The 25,208-nt window shown below is 43.1% G+C and overlaps 1 protein-coding gene and 1 long non-coding RNA gene across 5 annotated transcripts in view; one reads left to right on the top strand and one right to left on the bottom strand.

Moving 5' to 3' along the window:
• Positions 1–419: 419 nt before the first annotated feature.
• Positions 420–14,342, bottom strand: LOC138736162 (uncharacterized). Its single transcript, XR_011340122.1, has 2 exons — positions 14,129–14,342; positions 420–1,129 (listed from the first exon to the last, which is right to left on the bottom strand). It is a non-coding gene; the product is annotated as an uncharacterized lncRNA (long non-coding RNA).
• Positions 14,260–25,208, top strand: part of LOC138736151 (torsin-1A-like) — a 65,194-nt gene continuing 54,245 nt past the window's right edge. For 3 of the 4 annotated variants that reach the window (XR_011340114.1, XM_069885160.1, XM_069885170.1), the window contains exons 1-3: positions 14,260–14,532; positions 15,259–15,524; positions 23,137–23,312. Coding sequence is in view for 3 of the 4 variants with exons in the window: in XM_069885160.1 (XP_069741261.1) it covers positions 14,340–14,532; positions 15,259–15,524; positions 23,137–23,312 (635 nt within the window). In the remaining variant the exon portion in view is untranslated. The remainder of the gene's footprint in view (positions 14,533–15,258; positions 15,525–23,136; positions 23,313–25,208) is intronic. The other variant, XM_069885149.1, reaches the window with a different exon arrangement.

Genomic DNA, 25,208 nt, shown 5'->3' on the forward strand with positions numbered 1-25,208 from the left:
ATCTTTCCTGGACCCAATACACCAATGACATCGTGAAGAAACTTCCTCTGGAGTTTGCCAAGGTTTGGTATGCCACCAGAAACCCTGGCAAATTTCTACAGAGGTGTAGTGGAAAGTGCATCATGGTCTGGTATGGGAATACCAATACCCCTGAATGTAAAGCCCTCCAAAAGGTAGTGGACACAGCCCAGGACATCACAGGAAAAACTCTCCCCACTATTGAGTTCATCTGTAGAGAACACTGCCGTCAGAGGGCAGCAGTAATCATCAAAGACCCAGACCACCCAGCGCACACTCTGCTCTTGCTGCTGCCATCAGGAAAGAGGTATAGGTACCACAAGACTCGCACCACCAAGTTCAGGAACAGCTGCTACCCCTCCACCATCAGACTCCTCAACAACAAATTCATTCAAGGACCCTTACTTATGCACTTTATTGATTTTCTTTTGTTCACTCTGCATTGAACAGTTTGTTTACATTCGTTATCTGTTTAGTTCTTTCATTTGTTTACATGTTTTACTCTGTGTATACTACCAATTGATGACAAATTCTGCCATGCCCGCAGGATAAAAGAATCTCAGGGTTGTATGTGATATCATGTGTGTTCTTTCTTTCTTCTTCTTTGGCTTGGCTTCGCAGACGAAGATTTATGGAGGGGTAAATGTCCACGTCAGCTGCAGGCTCGTTTGTGGCTGACAAGTCCGATGCGGGACAGGCAGACACGGTTGCAGGGGAAAATTGGTTGGTTGGGGTTGGGTGTTGGGTTTTTCCTCCTTTGACTTTGGTCAGTGAGGTGGGCTCTGCGGTCTTCTACAAAGGAGGTTGCTGCCCGCCGAACGGTGAAGCGCCAAGATGCATGGTTTGAGGCGATATCAGCCCACTGGCGGAGGTCAATGTGGCAGGCACCAAGAGATTTCTTTAGGCAGTCCTTGTACCTCTTCTTTGGTGCACCTCTGTCACGGTGGACAGTGGAGAGCTCGCCATATAACACGATCTTGGGAAGGCGATGGTCCTCCATTCTGGAGACGTGACCTACCCAGCGCAGTTGGATCTTCAGCAGCATGGATTCGATGCTGTCGGCCCCTGCCATCTCGAGTACTTTGATGTTCGTGATGCCATCATCATCACCCTGTACAAAAACAAAGGCGAGAAATCAGACTGCTCAAACTACAGGGGAATCACGCTACTCTCCATTGCAGGCAAAATCTTCGCTAGGATTTTCCTAAATAGAATAATACCTAGTGTCACCGAGAATGTTCTCCCAGAATCACAGTGCGGCTTTCGCGCAAACAGAGGAACTACTGACATGGTCTTTGCCCTCAGACAGCTCCAAGAAAAGTGCAGAGAACAAAACAAAGGACTCTACATCACCTTTGTTGACCTCACCAAAGCCTTCGACACAGTGAGCAGGAAAGGGCTTTGGCAAATACTAGAGCGCCTCAGATGCCCCCCAAAGTTCCTCAACATGGTTATCCAACTGCACGAAAACCAACAAGGTCGGGTCAGATATAGCAATGAGCTCTCTGAACACTTCTCCATTAACAATGGTGTGAAGCAAGGCTGCGTTCTTGCACCAACCCTCTTTTCAATCTTCTTCAGCATGATGCTGAACCAAGCCATGAAAGACCTCAACAATGAAGACGCTGTTTACATCCGATACCGCACGGATGGCAGTCTCTTCAATCTGAGGCGCATGCAAGCTCACACCAAGACACAAGAGCAACTTGTCCGTGAACTATTCTTTGCAGACGATGCCGCTTTAGTTGCCCATTCAGAGCCAGCTCTTCAGCGCTTGACGTCCTGTTTTGCGGAAACTGCCAAAATGTTTGGCCTGGAAGTCAGCCTGAAGAAAACTGAGGTCCTCCATCAGCCAGCCCCCCCCCCCCCACATCTCCATCGGGCACACAAAACTCAAAACAGTCAACCAGTTTACCTATCTCGGCTGCACCATTTCATCGGATGCAAGGATCGACAACGAGATAGACAACAGACTCGCCAAGGCAAATAGCGCCTTTGGAAGACTACACAAAAGAGTCTGGAAAAACAACCAACTGAAAAACCTCACAAAGATTAGCGTATACAGAGCCGTTGTCATACCCACACTCCTGTTCGGCTCCGAATCATGGGTCCTCTACCGGCATCACCTACGGCTCCTAGAACGCTTCCACCAGCGTTGTCTCCGCTCCATCCTATCATGTTTGTTGTGTGTCTATAAATCTGAAGCCTGAATCTGTATACACCTGTTGAGCGATTTTTACTGTGTACATTGTTGGAATCTAGGGGCTAAAATATCACGGAATAGAGGACTATGTAACAATTTTGATATTTACTTCATGGTCGAGGGAAAAGTATAAGGTAATTAAGTGGCAATCACAGCATGGAGCAAAGTTGGCTGAGTAGAGTAGGGACAGAATTGTCTGCTCCCAAAAAACAAGGGAGAGGAAATGGATGAAACGATTTAGGAGGAATGCTGAAACTGAAGGAGGTGTTGAGTAGCGCAGGAGACACAGGGCTGACCAGAACAAAGAATATCCTGTAAGAAACAAAGGGAATGGAAAGCCAGTCTAGGAAGAAGATTAAGGCATGAGGAGGTGTTAAGGAGAACAGAAGACATTACAGGAACAGAACGATGATTGGAAATATCTGGGGCAGGAATTGATTTCTGGTCAAAACAATAGGATGGTCTGATCTGGAAGATTTAAGATAAGAGGATTACACCCGAGATAAACTGGAGAATAAGGAAATTGCTGGTGATATACTTTATGTAAAAATCTAGCAAAGGAAGCCAACTTTTGTTCTGTATGGTAAATTGTAGCTATATAAACTGAGCAGACTGGACAATAGGGGTCAGTCTTGGGGAATAGCTCACTGTGCAGGTGACCTATGAACTAACGACTGACCCAGATCTCTGTTAAGTTTTATTCTTGTGCTGTATAATAAACTGATTGTTGAACCAAATACCTTCTCCTATCACTTCATTCAACGAACACGTTGGACTCAGACAACACATAGACTAAATTAAGGGTAAGGTAAAGCCAGAGTCCGACAATTTGGTGACCCCGACGTGATGAAGATGGAGAAGTGACGGAAGAGAAAAAGACGGCACAACGGTCGATTGTGGTGTGGTGATAACAACAAGGGGCAACTCAACAAAAGAAGGTTTGCAGATGCCTGTTTAAACAAAGTTCTGCTATTGGCAACGATAAAATTGTGTGTTGTCACTACTCTGCAAAAGTCCTAGTAGAAGCCAAGGAATAAAGCTTCAGGGGTTAGAGGCCCCTGTAGGTAATCGGGGTTAGAGTCCCCTGTAAGGAACGGGGGTTAGAGTCCCCTGTAAGGAACGGGGGTTAGAGTCCCCTGTAAGGAACGGGGGTTAGAGTCCCCTGTAAGGAACGGGGGTTAGAGTCCCCTGTAAGGAACGGGGGTTAGAGTCCCCTGTAAGGAACGGGGGTTAGAGTCCCCTGTAAGGAACGGGGGTTAGAGTCCCCTGTAAGGAACGGGGGTTAGAGTCCCCTGTAAGGAACGGGGGTTAGAGTCCCCTGTAAGGAACGGGGGTTAGAGTCCCCTGTAAGGAACGGGGGTTAGAGTCCCCTGTAAGGAACGGGGGTTAGAGTCCCCTGTAAGGAACGGGGGTTAGAGTCCCCTGTAAGGAACGGGGGTTAGAGTCCCCTGTATGTAACGGGGGTTAGAGTCCCCTGTATGTAACGGGGGTTAGAGTCCCCTGTATGTAACGGGGGTTAGAGTCCCCTGTATGTAACGGGGGTTAGAGTCCCCTGTATGTAACGGGGGTTAGAGTCCCCTGTATGTAACGGGGGTTAGAGTCCCCTGTATGTAACGGGGGTTAGAGTCCCCTGTATGTAACGGGGGTTAGAGTCCCCTGTATGTAACGGGGGTTAGAGTCCCCTGTATGTAACAGGGGTTAGAGTCCCCTGTAGAAACAGAGGTTAGAGTCCCCTGTATAGCAGAGATCTCGAGATATTAGTGTAGACACTTGGCCAAATAGAATAAGGTACATTGCGTTATAGTTATTTGGTTTAGTAGTGTATAATAAGTATTTGTTTAAGGATCGTGTATTATAGTAGTGTATAATAAGTATTTGTTTAAGGATCGTGTATTATAGTAGTGTATAATAAGTATTTGTTTAAGGATCGTGTATCATACTAGTGTATAATAAGTATTTGTTTAAGGATCGTGTATCATACTAGTGTATAATAAGTATTTGTTTAAGGATCGTGTATAATAAGTATTTGTTTAAGGATCGTGTATCATAGTAGTGTATAAGTATTTGTTTAAGGATCGTGTATCATAGTAGTGTATAATAAGTATTTGTTTAAGGATCGTGTATCATAGTAGTGTATAATAAGTATTTGTTTAAGGATCATGTATAATAAGTATTTGTTTAAGGATCATGTATAATAAGTATTTGTTTAAGGATCGTGTATCATAGTAGTGTATAAGTATTTGTTTAAGGATCGTGTATCATAGTAGTGTATAATAAGTATTTGTTTAAGGATCGTGTATCATAGTAGTGTATAATAAGTATTTGTTTAAGGATCGTGTATCATAGTAGTGTATAATAAGTATTTGTTTAAGGATCGTGTATCATAGCAGTGTATAATAAGTATTTGTTTAAGAATCGTGTATCATAGCAGTGTATAATAAGTATTTGTTTAAGGATCGTGTATCATAGCAGTGTATAATAAGTATTTGTTTAAGGATCGTGTATCATACTAGTGTATAATAAGTATTTGTTTAAGGATCGTGTATCATAGTAGTGTATAATAAGTATTTGTTTAAGGATCGTGTATCATAGTAGTGTATAATAAGTATTTGTTTAAGGATTGTATATCTTGGGTAATAGTTATTGGTTAAGTATTGTGTACAGTGTGCCGTGGGTGTTTATAATAACGTGTGAAGGGTCGAAGTCGATTGCAGGGTGGCAAAATCCTACCAGGGGAGAGACCCATTGAAGTACGAAGTCGGAAGGGTTAAAAATCGGAACGTAAGATGGAAGGAGTAAGTGGGGATGTATGGCAAAAGTTCGGGGAAGACAGATGGTTTCCCCCATCTGTAAACCGACAGTGGGAAAGAACAAGGAATCAATTACTGGGAGGATTACCGAAGGGAGAGGAGGTACAAGCTATGAAACGGTACGAACAGATATGGAAAGAGCTGCAGAGTCAGGGGAAGGTACCGCTAGGGTTTGAAAAGATTCGGCTTGTAATGTACTTGGGAGAAGCCGAGAGGGAAGCGGCAAAGGAGGTACAGGAACATGAGGCAAAGGGACAAGGATCTATCTGGAATAGAAGAAGGCTTAAACAGCAGAAGGAAGCGAAGGAGCAGAGAAGGGCAGATTTACATAATATGACATTGGCTTGCATGGCTGTTGAAGCGAACCTTCAGCATGCTACTAAAAAGGCATCCCCTATCACAAAGGAGAAAACGGGGGAGGAGATGACGGGGGAGGCTAAGCCGTCAGCCCCGCTATATCCAAAGTTACCAGAGACATTGCCACCACCTTATCCGATTCCCCAGATGCCAACGATGCAGATAAGTGAGGGAATAGTGAATGTCACTGAGTTAGCAGGTCCAGAACTCCAGGAGGCGAAGGAGAGACTTAAGAGCATTGTGCAGGAGAGAGAGGAGGAAACAAAGGAATTGATGAACGAAATACAGAAAGATATATGTGCAGTTAGGGAAACTAGTAGGTGCCTGGGAAAAACAGATGAGAGAGAACAGGGACAAGAAGAGGAGAATAGGAGGGGAAGTAATCCAGTGAGTGTCAGATGGGAGCGGAAAGAGAGGACAGGACGAGGAAAATGAGATAGCTAGTGTGAGTGTGGAGAGTGAGGATGAGGAACAGCCAGTCACGATCAGGGGAAGAATGGTCACACATAGAAGACAGGGTCAGGAAAACTCTCGCTCCCCTTTGGGATACGCATTGCGAGACAGGGAGGAAGTACGGCTTCCAGAAAGGTATAGACAGATGCTGTTAATTTATAAGGGTCCGCAAATTGGGGAAAGGTATCAACCCTTCTCATTCACCGACATGAATTGTATTTTGGACAAAATGCCACCTCCGACTGAGGGAGGTGGAGCATGGATGGGAAAGTTCTGCCAATATACGATGGGACACAAGATAGCCATAGGGGATTGGAGACCATTATTAGGGAAACAGCTTGGGCTGTGGGAGATACAGCAGGTAGAAATGGTCGCAGGAATCACTAGGTGCCCCGATGCTGAGCCATTTGCCAAACATGCTACGGCAATAGGAGGGGCAATGCGGGATAAGTTTCCCGTTCCCCCCAGTGTCATGCAGTCCCTGACCTTTTCCATAAAGGAGGATGAGGAGATCTCGACCTTTTTGAGTCAGTGTAAGGAGAGTTGGACGGATAAAGCAGGAGTACACCCAGCCACCGATCCCTTACAGACTACACTCTTTAGGTCTGCAGTAACGAGCGGGCTGACAGCTGTAGTTAGGGAGGCGTTAGAGAATAACCCTGACATTCCTGGTTGCTCGAATGAGCAATGGGAAAGACATTTGACCCATCACATGAAGTGTTACAGGGCTAAGCAAAAGGAGGACAAACAAAGTACGGAGCCGGCACAAGTGCAACTCCTTAAGCTTCAATTGGAAGAAGCTAGGAAAAAGGTAAACGAGGCAAAAAAGAATTCTTCAAAGGGTGCGAACCAGATGATTCAGCAGCCACCGCAGCCACCACAAGGGAATAATACGAATTGGACCCCGGCCCCAAATTGGGCACCGGGTCCCACCTATGGGGGCAGAACTGGAGGTCCAATGGGGGGAGTCCGAGAAAGAGGGAGAGGTCGGGGTGTTCCATGAATGCCGCCAGCCGTATGTTTCAGATGTGGTCAACCAGGACAGTGGAAGAGAGATTGCCCCCTAGTTTGGGGTCCTCAGGACACTGGGGGAAGGGGATATGGACCACCACAATATGAGCCTTGGGTCCAGCCCCAGAGATCGTCAGTGCCACCCCCGAGACATCAGGCACCCCATGCGGCTCTCGCTCCAAAGGGACAATTCCCATCGCTGACGGAGGAGGAGCCATATTACCAGCAGTGACAGGGCCCGAGCACCCAAGAGCAGGTTAGGTTGGCAGACCCCTTCCTGCAGATTAAAGTAATGGACATGGAAGTATCCTTTTTAGTGGATACAGGAGCCAGATTTTCAACACTCATTGGCGCTGAGTTTCAAGCTAAAACACCATCATCCAGCTGATAGGGTTCTCGGGTACACCAGAAAATCTGCCATTTTCTACACTGCTAGTCACTTCTGTGGCAGGACAGACTTTCACACATCAATACATTTTGTCAGCCAGGTGCCCTACTAATCTTTTGGGCAGAGACCTGCTGGTCAGGTGCGGAGCATCGATCCTTTGCGGACCAATCGGAATAGAGATCACCTTTCCAAATGGATATTCTATGAACTGTTCATTAACTACACTTCATTCCGGTTCTCAGATGTTGTTGGCAGCTGCTGGAGGATCCGCGTCTGAGGGACTATGGGCTGACATTTACTGGGGGCTGTTGGAACTGGAGGACCCACAGAAGGGAGGGCTGCTAAAGCTTTATAATCAATGGAAGCCGTGGATCCAGACGTTACACCCGTATACCCCTCCCTCGGACCCCCTCCATGTGACCCTCTTTTACGATAGAGATGGGAATGAAATTTATCAGCATGCCTTTTATGAAGAGGTAGAGGGCATACAATGGGAGATTAATTCGGACTACATAGTGGTAGGAAAGGAGGGAGTGGCAGCTACGGTAGCATTGACATCTGAACAGCTGGAGTGGTATGTGATGGCAGGTGAGGCCGTTCCACACGTCACCCTTGCAATTGGCACTACTCACCAGGCAAAAGATTTGGGACCGATGTGTCGGAACTTGATGTCCTTAAGGGATTGGTCTGATACCCAAATACCGACAGTGCAGTTCTCCTCATCTGGTCAGGCGTACAGGATTTTGTACCCGACAAATGATCAAGTCCTCCTTGAGCATAGACAGATTGAACGCTTTCATGGTAGAGAGAAGATGGATCACCCCGACTCGGCCCCTATGCTAGATTCTCTCCCTGAGAACCTGTGGTCAGTGGGATCAGCAGATGTGGGTTTTTGTCAGCAGGCTGACCCCATAACCTTCGAACTGTCAGATTATACTCCAATTTGGCAGACACAGTATCCCCACAAACCAGAAGCTGAGGTGGGTCTGGCAAGGGCCATTGAGGGCTTAATGGATTCAGGGGTTTTGGAGCATTCATGCTCAAGTTGGAATACACCCATCTTACCTGTTCCGAAACAGGAGACGGGCAAATATCAGATGGCCCATGATTTAAGACGCATCAGTTCCAGTACTGAACCCATATACTGCCATGACTGCTTTAACCCCTGACCACAAGTGGTTGTCTTGCATAGATTTAGCGAATGCTTTCTTTTGTTTGCCGCTGGCAGAACAATTAAGAGATGTGTTTTCTTTCACGTATAGAGGTAGAAAATTACGTTATACTAGTGTTAGAAATAGATGTACCTTCACAGAAATTGCTCGAGACAAAAGTTGAGAACAAAGAACATTTATTAAACAACAATGCAAAGATGGGTGCTTCCCCTTACCATGGGAATACACATACACTGGGGCTCACCCAACTTTTATACAGTTCATTTCAGTATAGGAATACCCTCCCCCTTACATTCTTCTGCCTCCTGGAGAGGTTTGGCATTAGGTAATCCTGCCTGCCTACGTGCTGTTTCTGTGCACTTGGAGGACCAAGGGATATCCTGTCGGTGTCTTCTCATGTCATTATCCTCATTGTCCTTATTCACAACCTTGCCCTTGTCCCCATTCACACCTTTCCGACTCTCAGAGCTACAGTCTCTTCATATGCAGAGTTCGCTAATCCTGTCTAGGGTTTACTAATTTAATATACATAACTTGATAAATCTGTGTAAGGCTTACTAATTATATATGTAGAACTTGGTACTTCTGTCTAGGGCTAGGAGACCCTTATCTCATCCAGACTATCTCAACTTCCTACATTCTATTATTCCTTAACCTCTCCTTATCTTATTCATACGGTGGGCTCACTGATCCTGTGGAAAAGGCTAGGAGATTCTTATCTTACATAGGCTGACTCTGCTTCCTGCATTCTAATTTCTATGTCTGCACTAGTTTCCCCATCTTTCATATTTTATGTCAAGTTTCCTCATCTCTCACACTAGACTTCCGCAGAGCTTTATCTTATCTCCAGGGATTTTTAATCAGGTTTTGAAGGAACAGCTGGGAAGATAGACACCCACCATGCACGAGACATGCAGCAGGGGTAGCAAAGATTCTACAAAAGGTGGCACACATAGTGATGGGACATGGCCTGATGGTATTAACAACACATAGTATTGTAGCATTTGTGAGCTCGACAGCATTTACAATGACTTCGCTAAGGCAGACGAGACTAGAAAAGATCCTGAATGCTCCAAATGTTACATTTACCCATGAAGGCATTAACATGGCAGACAATATGGGAGAGGGAGTACCACACTGTTGTGAAAAGAGGGTAGTAAAGGATATTAAAATAAGACCTGACTTACAGGCTACACCCTTGAGAGAACCAGATGAGACCTTATTTACAGATGGTTGTTGTTACAGACACCCCACGGATGGATTGAAAGCCGCCTATGCAGTGGTACAAAAAACTACAGGAGGATTTGAAGAAATCATTACAGGGGCAGTGAGAGGAAAGGAGTCAGCACAACTCGCAGAACTACAGGGAATGATAGCAGCATTAGAATGGGCAGAAGGAAAGGAGGTCAATATATATACAGATTCGGCATATGTGGTAGGGACAATACAGGTTGAGCTTAGTCAATGGATTAGAAGTGGGTTTTTAACAGCAGCAAGGACCCCAATTAAACACGAGAAGGATGTTAGGAAATTGACTGAGGCTCTCCTGAAACCAAGGGCATTAGCAGTTATTAAATGTAAAGGACATAATAGAACAGATACGATGGTAGCTCAGGGAAATCAGGAAGCGGACATGGCCGCAAAAAGGGCAGCAGGATACGGCCCTCAGTTTATTATGACACAGGCAGACAGAACGGCACATGACTTATTGCCACCGTGTGAGGTAGAAGTAATAATTCAAGACAAGCAAAGGCATCACATCAGGAAAGGATGGTATGGGAGGAAAGGGGGGCAACTGAGGATCAAGGACTGTGGAGATCGACAGACAGTTGGCCAGTTTTACCATCTGGACTCATGAAACCCCTCCTAGAGGAGACGCATGGGTTAACACACTGTGGAAAGAAGCAGATGATAAGGTATTTGATACATTGGTGGCACCCCTTCCTGCCGGCGATGGTGGAGAACCATATCAGAGAGTGTGAGGTATGTATAACTTTCAATGTCAAGGCGACTGTGAAGCCGCATGAAGGACAGTTTCCATTGCCTAAGTTACCAGGGCAGGAAATTGTAATTGATTACACGGACATGATTGAGAGGGCAAGTGGCTATCGATACCTCTTAGTAGCAGTAGATGTGTTCACAGGGTGGCCGGAGGAAATCCCTGCCAAAAGAGAAGATGCAAAGACGGTAAGTAAGTTCCTGATCAACCAGTATATTCCGAGACACGGATTCCCTAGAAAAATTAGGTCAGATAATGGAAGTCATTTTAAGAATAAAGATCTACAGGAGGTAGAAGCGATGTTGGGGTTGAAACATGCCTTTGGAACGGTGTACCATCCACAATCCAAAGGGAAAGTGGAGAGGATGAACCAAACAATAAAAGGTAAGATCGGGAAAGTACAGGCACGGACCAAACTAAATTGGGTGGATGCGTTGCCCTTGGCGTTAATGTCAATAAGGAGTTTGGTAAGTTCTGTGACAGGATTTACTCCATATGAACTACAAACGGGGCACCAGTTCCTGGAGCAGGAATTCAGACCACGAAGAATGAGGTAAGTTCAATGAGATGCAAGCTTTATTATGATAAACTAACAGCTCTGGTGTCAGATTTTTCACAACAGGTCACCAGTACTGACAGAAAAGGTGAAACACCGATACCATCAGTCGCGGAGTGGGTTCTGCTAAAGGTGATCAAGAGAAAGTGGTCGGAGCCCAGGTGGACAGGACCCTATAGAGTGGTGGAGAGAACGTCCCACGCGGTTCGACTACAGGGAAAAGGAGAGACGTGGTATCATTGGAGTCAGAGTGGAGCAGCGGACCCACCGACACGGACACTGGAACAGATTCGAACGGAGATGACTGGGACCCTGTGAAGAAACTACGGACTAAGAATATTTAACGTGTCCCTTTTTAAAGAGACTATTGGACTACGGTGACTGTATATCAGTGTTTGACGTTATAATCAATATATTAACGTCAAAACAAAAGGGATGAATACTATGTGGGGATTATGGGTGCTGGTGTTCCGAGCCCTTGAAGGATCTGGGGAGGAAAACCACTGTACGAAGTGTTTGCATTCAGCCTGGGAGTCGCATAACGAAAAAGAACAGTACTTTGCGGATTGGACTGACTTTCCTGAACACTGTGTTGGGACTCACACGGGATGTAAGTGTGTTCATAATGGACAAGTGTATGATGTTAAGTTCAATAGGGGATCGTTACCGTTCACGCCAAATCGAGACCGCTGTCCACAAGGAATAACATGGTTTTGTGCCCTGGAGGGAGACCGAGATAAGGAGAAAGGGGGCTCAATACCAATTCAGAGGATACAGTGGGAACCCATGTGGCAAAATGGAAAACAACCATACGTATGGGACAGCGAAAAGGGGAATATCTATGGCAACACTAAACGCCAGGCAGCAACTCACAGAGTAGGCGACAATAGATGGGTAGACCTTAGCCAAACTACGGCAGAACTCTTGGAGGTAAAAAACTGTTGGGTATGTGGGGGACCCACAAGAGATGGGTCATGGCCATGGAGCGGGGAGCCCCTGGAGGTGTGGGAGTTAATGGGTTTTCACGGATCGGCAGATGAGACGCGCCCCCGCCAGACATGGAACTTAGCAAATCACCCATTAGGGGAGGAATGCATCAGGAAGGAGCAAGGCAATCAGTATAAAGGGGATTCGAGGTGCACAAGGGTTAAAATCTTGGGGAAGTTCCCTCAATGGTATCCTCAGTGACCACGATGGTTCCTGGCCCCACAGAATGAAGCAGATTGCAGACCTTTAACAGATAACTCCCGTGGTAAAGTAGTATGGAATTGCACGGGGGATAATCCATATAAGGGATTATATGTCACTCAGACAATTGTGGGCTCATTCCTCTCCACACGGATTTGCTCCAGAGGGACTATATTGGATTTGTGGGAATATGGCATACACTTTTTTGGAGCCAGACTGGAGGGGAACGTGTTGTATAGGTATCATTCAACCACAATTTGTGCTTTTACCCCAGAACGACTCCCTTCAGTTAGCTGAGCGTATGTATCAGGGGCTCCGTCAGAAGAGGGATTTAAAGATCGGTGAGTGGGGAGAGGACTGGCCTCCAGAGCGGATTATTTCTTATCACGGACCTGCCACCTGGGCCCAGGATGGGTCCTGGGGGTATCGAACCCCAATTTACATGTTAAACCGTCTGATTCGTTTACAAGCTATTTTGGAAATTATCACCAATAACACAGCCACAGGCCTTGATCTGTTGGCAGAAGAGCAGCAACAGATTAGGGCCACGGTGTTTCAAAACCGCTTAGCATTAGACTATTTGTTAGCCACGGAGGGGGAAGTGTGTGGGAAATTGAATCTCACTAATTGCTGTTTAAAAATCGATGACAATGGGCAAGCAGTAAAGGATATTTCTTCAGGCATTCGCAAATTAGCTCATGTCCCGGTTCAGACCTGGCGATCCTTGGGCAGCGCATGGCTAGGAAATTTATTTTCAGGAAGCTGGGGATGGATACAGACTGCAGTGTTAGTTGCTGGAGTGGTGGTGTTGGCTTTGATCCTGATCCCATGCATCCTTCCCTGCCTCCAGTGCCTGGTGCAACGAGCGTTTTCACAGAGAGCCATCACCAGATCCCAAGGCATGTATTTGTCCCTACTGCCCTCCCAAGAGTATACTGAAACCAAGGGGTCGGAGATGCCGGTCCTTGCAATAACTCCTGAGATCTCAGTCTAATAAGGTAGCAGATGGTTGGTCTCATTTTCATGAGACCAAAAGGGGGACTGTTGGAATCTAGGGGCTAAAATATCACGGAATAGAGGACTATGTAACAATTTTTATATTTACTTCATGGTCAAGGGAAAAGTATAAGGTAATTAAGTGGCAATCACAGCATGGAGCAAAGTTGGCTGAGTAGAGTAGGGGCAGAATTGTCTGCTCCCAAAAAACAAGGGAGAGGAAATGGATGAAACGATTTAGGAGGAATGCTCAAACTGAAGGAGGTGTTGAGTAGTGCAGGAGACACAGGGAAGACCAGAACAAAGAATATCCTGTAAGAAACAAAGGGAATGGAAAGCCAGTCTAGGAAGATTAAGGCATGAGGAGGTGTTAAGGAGAACAGAAGACATTGGCCGGACAGGAACAGACCAATGATTGGAAATATCTGGGGCAGGAATTGATTTCTGGTCAAAACAATAGGATGGTCTGATCTGGAAGATTTAAGATAAGAGGTTTACACCCGAGATAAACTGTAGAATAAGGAAATTGCTGGTGATATACTTTATGTAAAAATCTAGCAAAGGAAGCCAACTTTTGTTCTGTATGGTAAATTGTAGCTATATAAACTGAGCAGACTGGACAATAGGGGTCAGTCTTGGGGAATAGCTCACTGTGTAGGTGACCTATGAACTAACGACTGAACCAGAGCTCTGTTAAGCTTTATTCTTGTGCTGTATAATAAACTGGTTGTTGAACCGAATACCTTCTCCTATCACTTCATTCAACGAGCACGCTGGGCTCAGACAACACATAGACTAAATTAAGGGTAGGGTAAAGCCAGAGTCCGACAACATCTGATACGATTCTGTATAAAGACACAACATAAAGTCGAGATTTTATTACAAAAGCAGAACACTGCAAGGGCTGGAAATTTAAAAAAAAAGCTTTACAAACTAATGGCAGGTTTTAAAAATAAGAACATCCTGAAAGTACTTACTTGTTCTGTTTTTCCTCTCCTTGATGAATATCTCCTGTCCCCCAGATAAATGTTATAAAGAGAGGGTTTACAATATCTTTTCTATTAGTGGACTCCCAGGAATGATGCGCGGTTGGGGAGGTGAGAGGGCCGGATGTGACGACAGAAGGGTTTCCGCCAACCGGTGAGGCGGCTGAGTGGTGCCTTGACGAAGGACGCCTGGGTTTGAAACATGAAGATCGTGCCCCGGGTCATACTCCTCCTCCTCTTGTCCACCCCTTTTACGGCGACGATGGAGCCCCTCAGTATGGGCATTGCGGTCGGCGTGGCCACCGCTCTGACCGGCCTCCTCGGCAACTTCCCTGCGTTCTACTGCAAATTCCAGGAGTGTTGTGAGGCCCCGTGGGTGGAACTCAACAACACAGGTAAAGTGTTGAAACATCTACACTGCTTGCCTACACAACCTGCCTTGTGCCTTCTCCATCCTTCTTCCTTAGTCCTGTCTCTTCCTCCTACATCTATTCACTTCACATTCACCCCCTTTCCCCTCACCTGTTTTAAACTAATCGCCTGTCAGCTCATCCTCCTCAGCCCACTTCCCACCACTTTTATTCTGGCTTCTGCCCTCTTTTTAATCAGTCTTGCTGAAGGGTTCCAGCCGTCTATGCATCCGTGGATGCTGCCTGACCTGCTTCTCCCTCTATCTTGTGTGTTGCTCTGGTTTCCCAACATCTGCAGTCTTTTTAGTTTGTCGCCACTTTCAAGCTCAATTTTACTCTCGCGTGTACCTAAGTATAATGAGAAAGTTTGTGTATAATCCAACTCATGCCATAAAATCCTAGAGTGCAGAGTTACCAAGAGATTAAAGCAGAGTAAAGACAACATTATTTTACTGATGTGAGGTTTTTTTCACGAAATTGTACCTGCATTTAGTACAAACTCACACTTGTGAGCTTCTTCCTGGCAGAAAGACTGAAAAAAAGATTGTGGTTGGAAGGGGTGTATCATTTGAAATAGTGGCTGCTTTTCTGAGATAGTTGGAAGTGTAGATGGAATCAATGGAGGGAAGAAGTGTTTGTGATAGTCTGAATAATAGTGAAACTCTTGTTTTTATTTGTGTGATAATATGAACCTTTTATTTACATAACCAGGATTGAAGATGGACTTGGATGATAAACTATTTGGACAACATATTGCCAAGCAAGTTGTTTTGAAGGCTGTCAATGGTTTCATGAGAAATCCAAATCCTAAAAAACCCTTAACTTTGTCTCTACACGGCTGGACGGGGACAGGCAAAAACTTACTTAGTGAAATAATAGCTGAGAACATTTACAGAAATGGAATGAAGAGTAAATATGTTCATCAGTTTATCGCCACTTTACACTTCCCTCATCTTGAGTACTTCAGCCACTATAAGGTAACATCAGAGTATGGTTACATTTTCCATTGTTAGACGTTACATTTTTGGTGGGGCAATGCTCCATGCTGGCAAGAATCATAACAAATGAAATAAGAACCAGGGAAGCAAAGAGATTTTAATGAAGGGGTTCAGAAGGATTATACATGAAATGATGGAAATCTGGTATGAATTGAATGCTATGTTTTATTCGCACTGTCTATATAAAGTTGATTCATAGAAATGGTTTTAATCTAATTAAAGACTTTTGGAGACAGCATAGACTAAAAATTTAAATAGTGAACCAATATCTGAAACTTGAGATGAAGGTGATGCATAAAAATCTGTCCTATGCAATCAATGTTTCAAAACATAAAGTGTAATATTGCTGATTCTTTGCTTCTATTCCCCTCTTGCATAATATAACTATAACTTCTAAATTGTGTGTCTTTTAAAATGGTTTAAAGTCCAAAGGTAATTGAGTGGAATGTTGTCAAACAAATAAATTGACTCCTATGTTAAGGAAGTTGCCTAAAAAATCACATCCATTTCATCTCTTCCACACTCTCCAATTTTATCCTCTTTCTTTGTTCATCCAATTCCCTTTTGAAAGTCACTTATGAATCTTTTTGAACATCCTTTTTCAAGCAATGAATTCCGGATATTGGAAAGGGAATTGGGAATGAGTGGTGCATAAAATTAGACCACCAACCTTGATTTTCTAGAATCTGTGTTTCAATGCAGTTTATTGGATGGGGAGATTATTGATAAAAATAAACAATAGCTTAGTAGTTGCTATACAGGTCTAGTAACTCTGGGCTGGAACTAACAATCCAAAGAGCATAAATTGGCATGGTAAAACTTCATTATAAGAATTTAAATGTAATATCTTTTTTAAAAAAAATTAAAAATCATCATTACAGTATATGCTCTCTGAATAGTGTTTTTTTGTTATTATCCTAGTTTTATTAAGTCAACTAGAATTATTCTCTAATTAAAGACTTTCTTAGCCTTCCCTTTGTACTTCTGCTTAGAACTTTAATTCTTGCAGAGTTAACAAGCTAGAAGCTCTTTGATTCTGTGTTTTCATCCTTAACATGGTCTCTTAATAGTGATATGATTTGCTATGATGAGTTGTTCTTTCGTCTCTACATAGAGATGACACCAAAAACCATGGAGATCTTCATGGGAAGCAGTAAAGATTAGCAGTTATTCATACAACCATATAATTGAGATAGTGTTAGGTCTGCTTTGTTCATGAATGAGTGAGACAAACACCAGGCTGAGTCGAAATCAGGGTTCTTTGTTCTTTATTACCGGATTGTAACACTTGCGACCAACAAAGTTAGTCGGAGAATGCATTCTGCCGTTATCAGCAAAATGGTGATTTTTTATACCCTTGGATACATGCTTAGAACATCATCATATCATTACTTGTCCAATGACTAAAACTGTTGCTATCCTTTCCCTGCTAGCTTCCTGCCTCTCAATCCATCAATGTCTCTCTTATCTTGTAAGTACAAGGATGCATTCTGTTACTCCTTAGTACTGGGTGACTCCTTCTCCGGTCCCATCTCATGATGTTTTACCTAACAGGAGTACAAGGACACCTCCCCTTCTTGTTACTGCCCTGTACAGGGTAACTCCCTACACATTCCCATCTCATGATGTTTTACCTTACAATCCCTCCTTTGTCCTCTTTAGAGGACAATCTCGCCCTGACTATGCTACCACCGCGTTACATTAGTTCGCCTATTATTGCCAAGCTCTATACGGGTTCTGTTCACAGGGTAGTTCGGCTGGTGGGCGAGGGCTCCCCCAACCCTCCTTTGCGTACACCCCCCATCCGTCACCCCGATCCCATTGCCCGTTTACAAGTTTCATCCCATTTGCCCCCAAGCAAAAAACTAGCTAACCCCCCGTACATTAGTAAATTCCCAAGTTAACATATGGTCTACAATCTAATTCATAATACTTGTTCTACAATCTGATTAATAATGTTTGTGTTACAATCAATGTTATAATATTTGTTCTACAATCAAGGTTATAATATTTAGGTTACAAGCAAGGTTAAAATTATATGTGTAACAATCTAATTCACAATCCCTCCTTCCCATCACATTCCCCTTCAGACTCCAGATCGATCTCAGCAACTTTCTCCGCCTCCTGTAATGTGAGATAGTCTTGCTCCACAGCCTGCACAGCTTGATATTTCGGAGGCAGTTCATCACGGTCAGCAAAGGCTTTCTCTATGGTCCTCGTGACCAGCGTTCGAATGCATGGAATACAACAACAGCCACAAGTGATAAAAATTGATACAGAAATGAACAAACCCAGCAAAAGTTGTCCTAACAATGTGCTCCATCTCCCAAACACTCCCTGTAACCAGGATAAAACAGGATTGGAGACTCCAGACTGGGCTTTTAATTCTTTCGCCAATGCCCTAAGTTTCGTTAACCCCTTAGTGAGTGATCCATCTGGCCCTGTGTTATTAGAGATAGAAGTGCAGCATAGATCTCCAAACATAGCACACACTCCACCTTTCTCTGCCAGGACCATATCAATCGCTATCCTATTCTGAAGTGTCATAAGGGAAGTTTCTGACAGTTGTTGATGTATTGCCTCAACAACGTCCCTGGTCAAATTTGCAAGGCGCTGGACATTATAGTGAATAAGGTTGATCCTATTAACATTCTTATTTACAGTGATGGGAAAAATTGCACTAAAAACAGGAAAACTTTCAAACCCAGCTGCAATCTCATCGGCTAATTTAAATTCGTCCGGAATATTCCGGGCTTGGCCAATGGCATCAATCCATACCCCATCAGTGTTCCTTCCTCCCGGCCCCAAGAGTCCAACACTCCTCCTTTTTCTCCACAGCCAACTCTCTGTGTGGCGCAATTCTAGGGAATCCTCGTCTCCCTCCTGCCTTTTGACAATCAGCACTGGCGCATTAAGGGTTACTAGAGCACACCGACCATCCCAGTTAGCGGGGAGCCAGTTGTACAGCACTCTTCCTCCACAAAACCACCAAATATCCGCCCTAGCCTGGGTCAAGCGGGTTGCACTACTGCTATGTGAGAGATCAACATGAGTCCTGCACGAGTCGCTGGGCAACCAACCCACATGGAAAACGTGCGCTGCTGTGTTGTTGTTGGCAAAACAAGTAACATTAGTTATGCCTGTGGATCTATAGACAGGGGGAGCTACATTAGCCGGAGCTATGGGAAACGTCTGTTCCCATATCAGACACCTATTCAGTGGGTTGGATTCTGACATTAGGTTCAAGGCGCAGTCCATAGCATCTGTCTCCTCAAAAATTGATCTGCTCATCCGTAATAATGGCCTTCCTCGGGCACAGACCCAGCAGTTCCCATACCCTGCTTGGTCCGCATATTTACCCATCTGATCTATCCAGGAGTTTGACTCATCAATACCTGTCTCAATTGCTATCTTCTCTCCCCTGGTCATCTTCGTACTGTCGAATTTTCTCACTTCCCCCTCTTTCGAAGTGGGTTAAATTCTATTTCATCCCCCAATTTACTGCTTCTTACAATTTTCTCTATTTGCTTCAGGGCCCCTTCTGCCTTTAATTTTATCATGATAGTTCTGACATCTGCGAGTGCTAATTGTTCTTGGCAGGTTTCTCGCTCAAAACAAGAAATCCATGGACTAGCCCCATTACTCAACGGAGGTAGTTTTTTCATTAAACTCTCTAAGTCCATTCGTGACCAGGGTACATATTTTTGAGTTCCCCGTCCCGTGATCAGTAATGGGCATTGATATCTCAATTTTGGGGATTTCTGCTCCTTCTTTACTCTTGGCATGCATTTATTTATCCCACCTTGTTCTGACTCTTCTTTGTCACTGTCACTGTCCCTATCAGTTTCCAATGTCTCAGGGTCAAAGGTATATTGGTCACGTTCATCTCTAAGATAATCTTTTCGGCCATAGTTTAGTTGTTTCACATCTTTCTCTTTTGTTCTAACTATGTCCAGGTAGGCATGTCTATTTTTCTCCCTCCCGAGTCTTTTCCTTTTACTTTCCTCCCATGGTGGATCGTATCTCGTTTCCTCATCTGTACTACACTTTTCGTCCTTTACTCCTATTACCATTCCTTCAGCTTTAATTTCTCCTGACAGTGTTGTAGTTATCTTTTCCACTTCCTTAAATACACCTACCATTAATTCTTTTTGATCCTCACTGATCTGCCCCAGCACATTAATATCTCTGTTTAAGTTTTTAATGTTATCCTGAACCTTTTTCATGTTCCATTTCTGTATCTCTAACTCCTTCTCTATTTTCTTAGACTCCAGAGGGGTCTCTACATCTATTACTCCCCCTTCTATTTTTATTAAAGGGGCCTGTACCTCGTCTGATGTGTCCCTATTCCCGAGGTTCTTGTCACACCCCAGTGTCTCAATATCTGGATATAAGGGACGTGACTCCAGGATCCCATCTGGGGTGCCAGGGGCACCTTGTGACTCCACATATGCATAGGGCGGGGGTCTACAAGCTATTTCTACAGGGGCCATAATAGGTGGGTTATCAGGGAGACCAAATTCTTCGAATATAGCTAGGACATCACGGTACTGCATCTCCTTGTCTCTCACCCTCTTTTTTGCTGACTCGCGATTAAAGATTTTGTTTTCTGTGTCCCGTTTTGTTTCTTCCAGCTTGTCTAAGACTCTACGTTTTAAAATTTTGTTTCCCTCACCTGTCAGGAACATCTCAGTGCCCCCGGGTAACCAACCCCTCTTCCTCCAGCGGTCTACACATTTTCGGAGCATTTTTTGTTTTTCCAATGCCGCATTACTGGTATTTCGCTCCTCTAATTCCTGATTAATTTCCTTAATAACTTGGTCAAAAGTCTTAGCAGGCAACTGTACAGCCATAGCTGCGGGACCGCTTTCTAATGCCTGTTTTAATTTAGGTTCTTGTCCGTTTAGGGGATCTATGTCAACGAAAATTGCTTTTAAAAATGTCTCCTTGCAAGCTGGATGACTAATATCTTTTAAAAGAACAGTCTCTAAGTCTTGTCCTCCAATTGACTTCAGACTGTCCTGTATACTCTGATTGCTCGTTTTCCACTCTCTGTTTTCCCAAAGGGGTCTGAAAGTTAAATTACAACTAGAAAACCAAATATTTGGGCTATACTTTTGTCCTGTTTCCCTGTACCAATCTATGAATTTACGTAACTTTATCTCCTTGGTGATGTTGGGAATACCCTCATTTAACTTATCAAAAGTATTTCGAATAAACTGGGTGTCTCTTAGGAGTTTGTCAACTTTTTCATTAATATCTCCTACCTGATCCGGACACAGCTGTCGCAGCCTTCTGTCGTCGTTCTTGTTCACCAGGCAGGCGTCCCTGAGTACTTTTTTTGTTGTCTCAAGGTCTCTAGTGTCTGCTGTGGTATTCCACCACGGCGAATTGGGGAAATAAATTCTTAACTTCTCAAGTGTACAGACATTATCATACCTACCGGACATTTATAAGTCAGTCTCTCAGATACAATTGAGGCCAATAAGCCTGAACCTTTGTTTTCTTTCAAAGCCCAACCTTCACGTGGGAGATTTCTCCTCTTAATAACCAGTTTAGGGCAGAAAACTCAGGTCCTCAATTGTTTATAGACCACCTTCTCACTCTATTGGACTTTGCAACGACACAATAAAGACTTTTAAACTCTAGTAGTTTCTTGCGAAGCACTTAATAAATGTCATTCAAACACCTTAAGGACTTTTATCTTGTCTGTAATCACTTACGTGTTACAATCCTGGCATGCGACCTTCAATTGTGGTCGTCTAATTTGTCCGATCTCCAGTTCTTACTGACAATCATAAAGATTTTTAAAAAAAAAAAGAGAATTTTGTTAAAACAGGCTTCTCTGGACCTTTTTATCAGCCGGCTGAGATGATTGTCAGAAAAAACAGAAACCGTCGTCCAGTGTTCACTCACCCATCACGTCGGGGTCACCAAATTGTTAGGTCTGCTTTGTTCATGAATGAGTGAGACAAACACCAGGCTGAGTCGAAATCAGGGTTCTTTGTTCTTTATTACCGGATTGTAACACTTGCGACCAACAAAGTTAGTCGGAGAATGCATTCTGCCGTTATCAGCAAAATGGTGATTTTTTTATACCCTTGGATACATGCTTAGAACATCATCATATCATTACTTGTCCAATGACTAAAACTGTTGCTATCCTTTCCCTGCTAGCTTCCTGCCTCTCAATCCATCAATGTCTCTCTTATCTTGTAAGTACAAGGATGCATTCTGTTACTCCTTAGTACTGGGTGACTCCTTCTCCGGTCCCATCTCATGATGTTTTACCTAACAGGAGTACAAGGACACCTCCCCTTCTTGTTACTGCCCTGTACAGGGTAACTCCCTACACATTCCCATCTCATGATGTTTTACCTTACAATAGTCCAATCAAAATAGAACATGCCCTTTAATTGCTTTGTTTGTTTTTTCTCGTGAACATGTCTGCAACACAAGAAAGTTTTGGTTTTTATCATGTTTACCAGTCAAACAATTTTAATGAAATGGGAAGATGACTCTTCACCTACTCATGATATTATGACCTATTTAAGTTTGGAGAAAATTAGGTACAACATTAAAGATAGAAGGTTTCAATTTGACAAGATGTGGGCTCCATTCATGGACTTTTATCATAATTGGAAGAATTCAGTTTGGAGCCACGTGGGGATTTCAATATGTTGTCTGGAGGATGCTATTTGATCCAAATTTTTACAAGTTAACCTTGGTTAGAGGGAGGAGTTGGATTAATTTGTTTTTTTCTTTTTAATTTTTCCTTTTTGGGAATAAATTCATAAATATGGGTTTATGTGTGTTATCATGGATCATATCAACAGATAAAATGAAAATATATCTTTATATAAAGGGATTTTCAATTTTGTTTATCCATTATTATATTGAACACATAATGAGAAATGCATCAACCACTAATTAATATATAATAGAATTAGATGTCTTTAGATATGTGATATGTATATGATACGACCTGTTGTGTCCTATTACTAGATTACTTTGTAGATTTCTATTAAACTCAATAAAAATATTTTAGGAAGTAAGAGATGGTTCATAAGTGGGAGATTCAAGTGCTGATTATATACTTTCATCCAAATATTTTGAACAAATTGCCCAACAGGTGGTTTCTGAAGGAAATTAAATCATGATTATGACAAATCTAATTAAATGGCCAATATAGCAAAATATTAGAGAGATTGGGGGGGGTGGGTGGGGGAGAAGATAGGGAAAAAGGAACCAAGATAAGAATAGATGGTGAGGATTGGCCAAACTACTCTTCTTCAGTGTTTACATTTCTTGGCCGCTCCTGACATTAAAAAAATCAGTGCTTCATGTGTGTCAGGTATCACCCCATATCTTTACTTAATCTTCAGCATCCAGTCATTGAATGGCTGCAGCAAGTACAATTTCTTTTAATATCACTCAACCCTGTTTTGTGGATGATATACAATTATCTCAGTGATGTCATAATCAAAGAGTGTTGGTGCTGGAAATAGTTGTTTGGTAACGTAGTGGAGTGAAAAGAATGGTCACTACTGTGAAAAATGTATTTCTTACAAAAATAAATCTTTATCCTTAGGAGCAGCTACAGAAATGGATCCGTGGTAATGTTTCCTTGTGTGCCAGATCCATATTCATTTTTGATGAAATGGACAAAATGCAAGCAGGCCTTATTGATGCCATTAAACCTTATTTGGACTATTATGAAAATATTGATGGAGTTGTGTACCGGAAGGCAATTTTCATTTTCCTGAGGTAAATTATTTATTTATTGCAGATCACATGAACAAAATCTGTCACCAACTTAATTGAATACAAAATAAGTGAATTTAAAATTAAAATTTAAATTGATACAGGTTTACAAAGACCAGTATTGTTCATTTGTTGAAGGATTTATTGATACGTATTGTAAATGCTATTAAAACTGCAGGGGAGGCAATTAATAGTAGTGCAAAAGAATTGGTTTTTAAATACCAAACATGATCATTAATTGGAGAGGATTAACAGGCATCAAAGAAAATAATGGATAGGAATTGACCCCCAACTGAAAGATGCTGTTTTCCAGTTCAAGTGACTCAAGAACAATGAGTGTTTGAGCACCAAAAAAGTAAAGAACTTGCATTTGTACGATTCTTTGTCAAATAAGACTCAACAAAGTACTTGAAATTGCTTTTTCCTTGGAGCCTATCATCTGCTGGTTCAGAGCAGTCCTGACCACCCACTATAACCTGTAGAGAGATAGCAGACAGCTACAGGAAACATAAGGTTATGATAGTAGGAGATTGACTGGGACTCCCATACTGTAAAAGGGCTGGATGGCTTGGAATTTGTCAAATGTCAGGAAATTTTTCTAAATAAATATATAGAGATACCAACTAGAGATAATACTGCATCTCCTTTTAGGGAATGAGGCAGGACAGGTGAAGGGGAACATTTTGGGTTCAGTGATCATAATGCCATTAGCTTCATGTTATAGAGAAAGATAGGTCTGGGCCTCAGGTTGAGATTCTAAATTGGAGAAAGACCAATTTCGAGGAAATGAGAAGGGATCAAGAATGTGTGGATTGGGATAAATTGTTTTTGGGCGAGGATGTGTGAGTTAAGTGGAGGACCCTCAAAGGTGAAATTTTGAGTTTGTATGTTCCTGTTAGGATCAAAGACATAGTTAGAAGGGAGAGGGAACTTTGGTTTTCGAGGGATATTGGGGATCTGGAAGAAGAGAGAGGTGTACAACAGGTATAGGCAACATTGAGCAAATGAGATTCTTATGGAGTAATTTTTTTTAAAATGCAAGTAAAGCCTCAAGAAATAAATCAGGAAGGTTAAAAGAAGAGATGAGATTGGTTTGGCCGACAATGTGAAGGAAAATCCTAAGAGCAAAAGGATAGTAAGGGATGAAATTGGTCCCTTTGTATGGGGACAAAAGAGATGGGGAAGATCATAATTTTTCTCATCAGATTCACTGAGGAAGCAGGCACCGAGTCATGGGAAGTAAGAAAAAACCAGCAGTGAGGTCATGGAACTATACAGATTAAAGAAGAGGAGGTGCTTGTTGTCTTAAAGCAAATGAGGGTGGATAAATCCCTAAGGTCTGACAAGATATTCCCTCGGACCTTGAGGGTGGCTAGTGCAGAAATTGCAGGGCCTCTGACAGAAATATTTTAAATGTCCTTAGCTATGGGTGTGGTGCCAGAGGATTGGAGGATAGCTCACTTTTTTCTGTTGTTTTTGAAAAAAAAATTGCTCCAAAAGTAACTCTTGAAATTGTAGGGCAATGAGCCTGACATCAGTAGTAGGTAAATTAATAGTAGGTGTTCTAAGAGATCGGATATACAATTATTTGGATAGCCAGAAATTAAGGATCGTCAACACTGCTTTGAGCATGGTAGATCATGTTTAATCAATCTTATCATTTTTCAAGGAGGTTACCAGGAAAGTTGACAAAAGAAAGGCTGTGGATGTTATCTCCATGGACTTTGATAAGGTCTTGCATGGGAGGTTGGCCAAGAAGGTTGAAACGCTAGGTATTCATGGCGAAGTAGTGAACAGGATTCGTCAATGGCTGAACCGGAGAGTAGTGGATGATTGCTTCTCAGACTGGAGCTTGTGATTACTGGTGTGCTTCAGGGATCAGTGCTGGATCCATTGTTA

The sequence above is a fragment of the Narcine bancroftii genome, chromosome 1 (genome assembly GCF_036971445.1).
Source record: "Narcine bancroftii isolate sNarBan1 chromosome 1, sNarBan1.hap1, whole genome shotgun sequence".
Lineage (NCBI taxonomy): Eukaryota > Metazoa > Chordata > Chondrichthyes > Torpediniformes > Narcinidae > Narcine > Narcine bancroftii.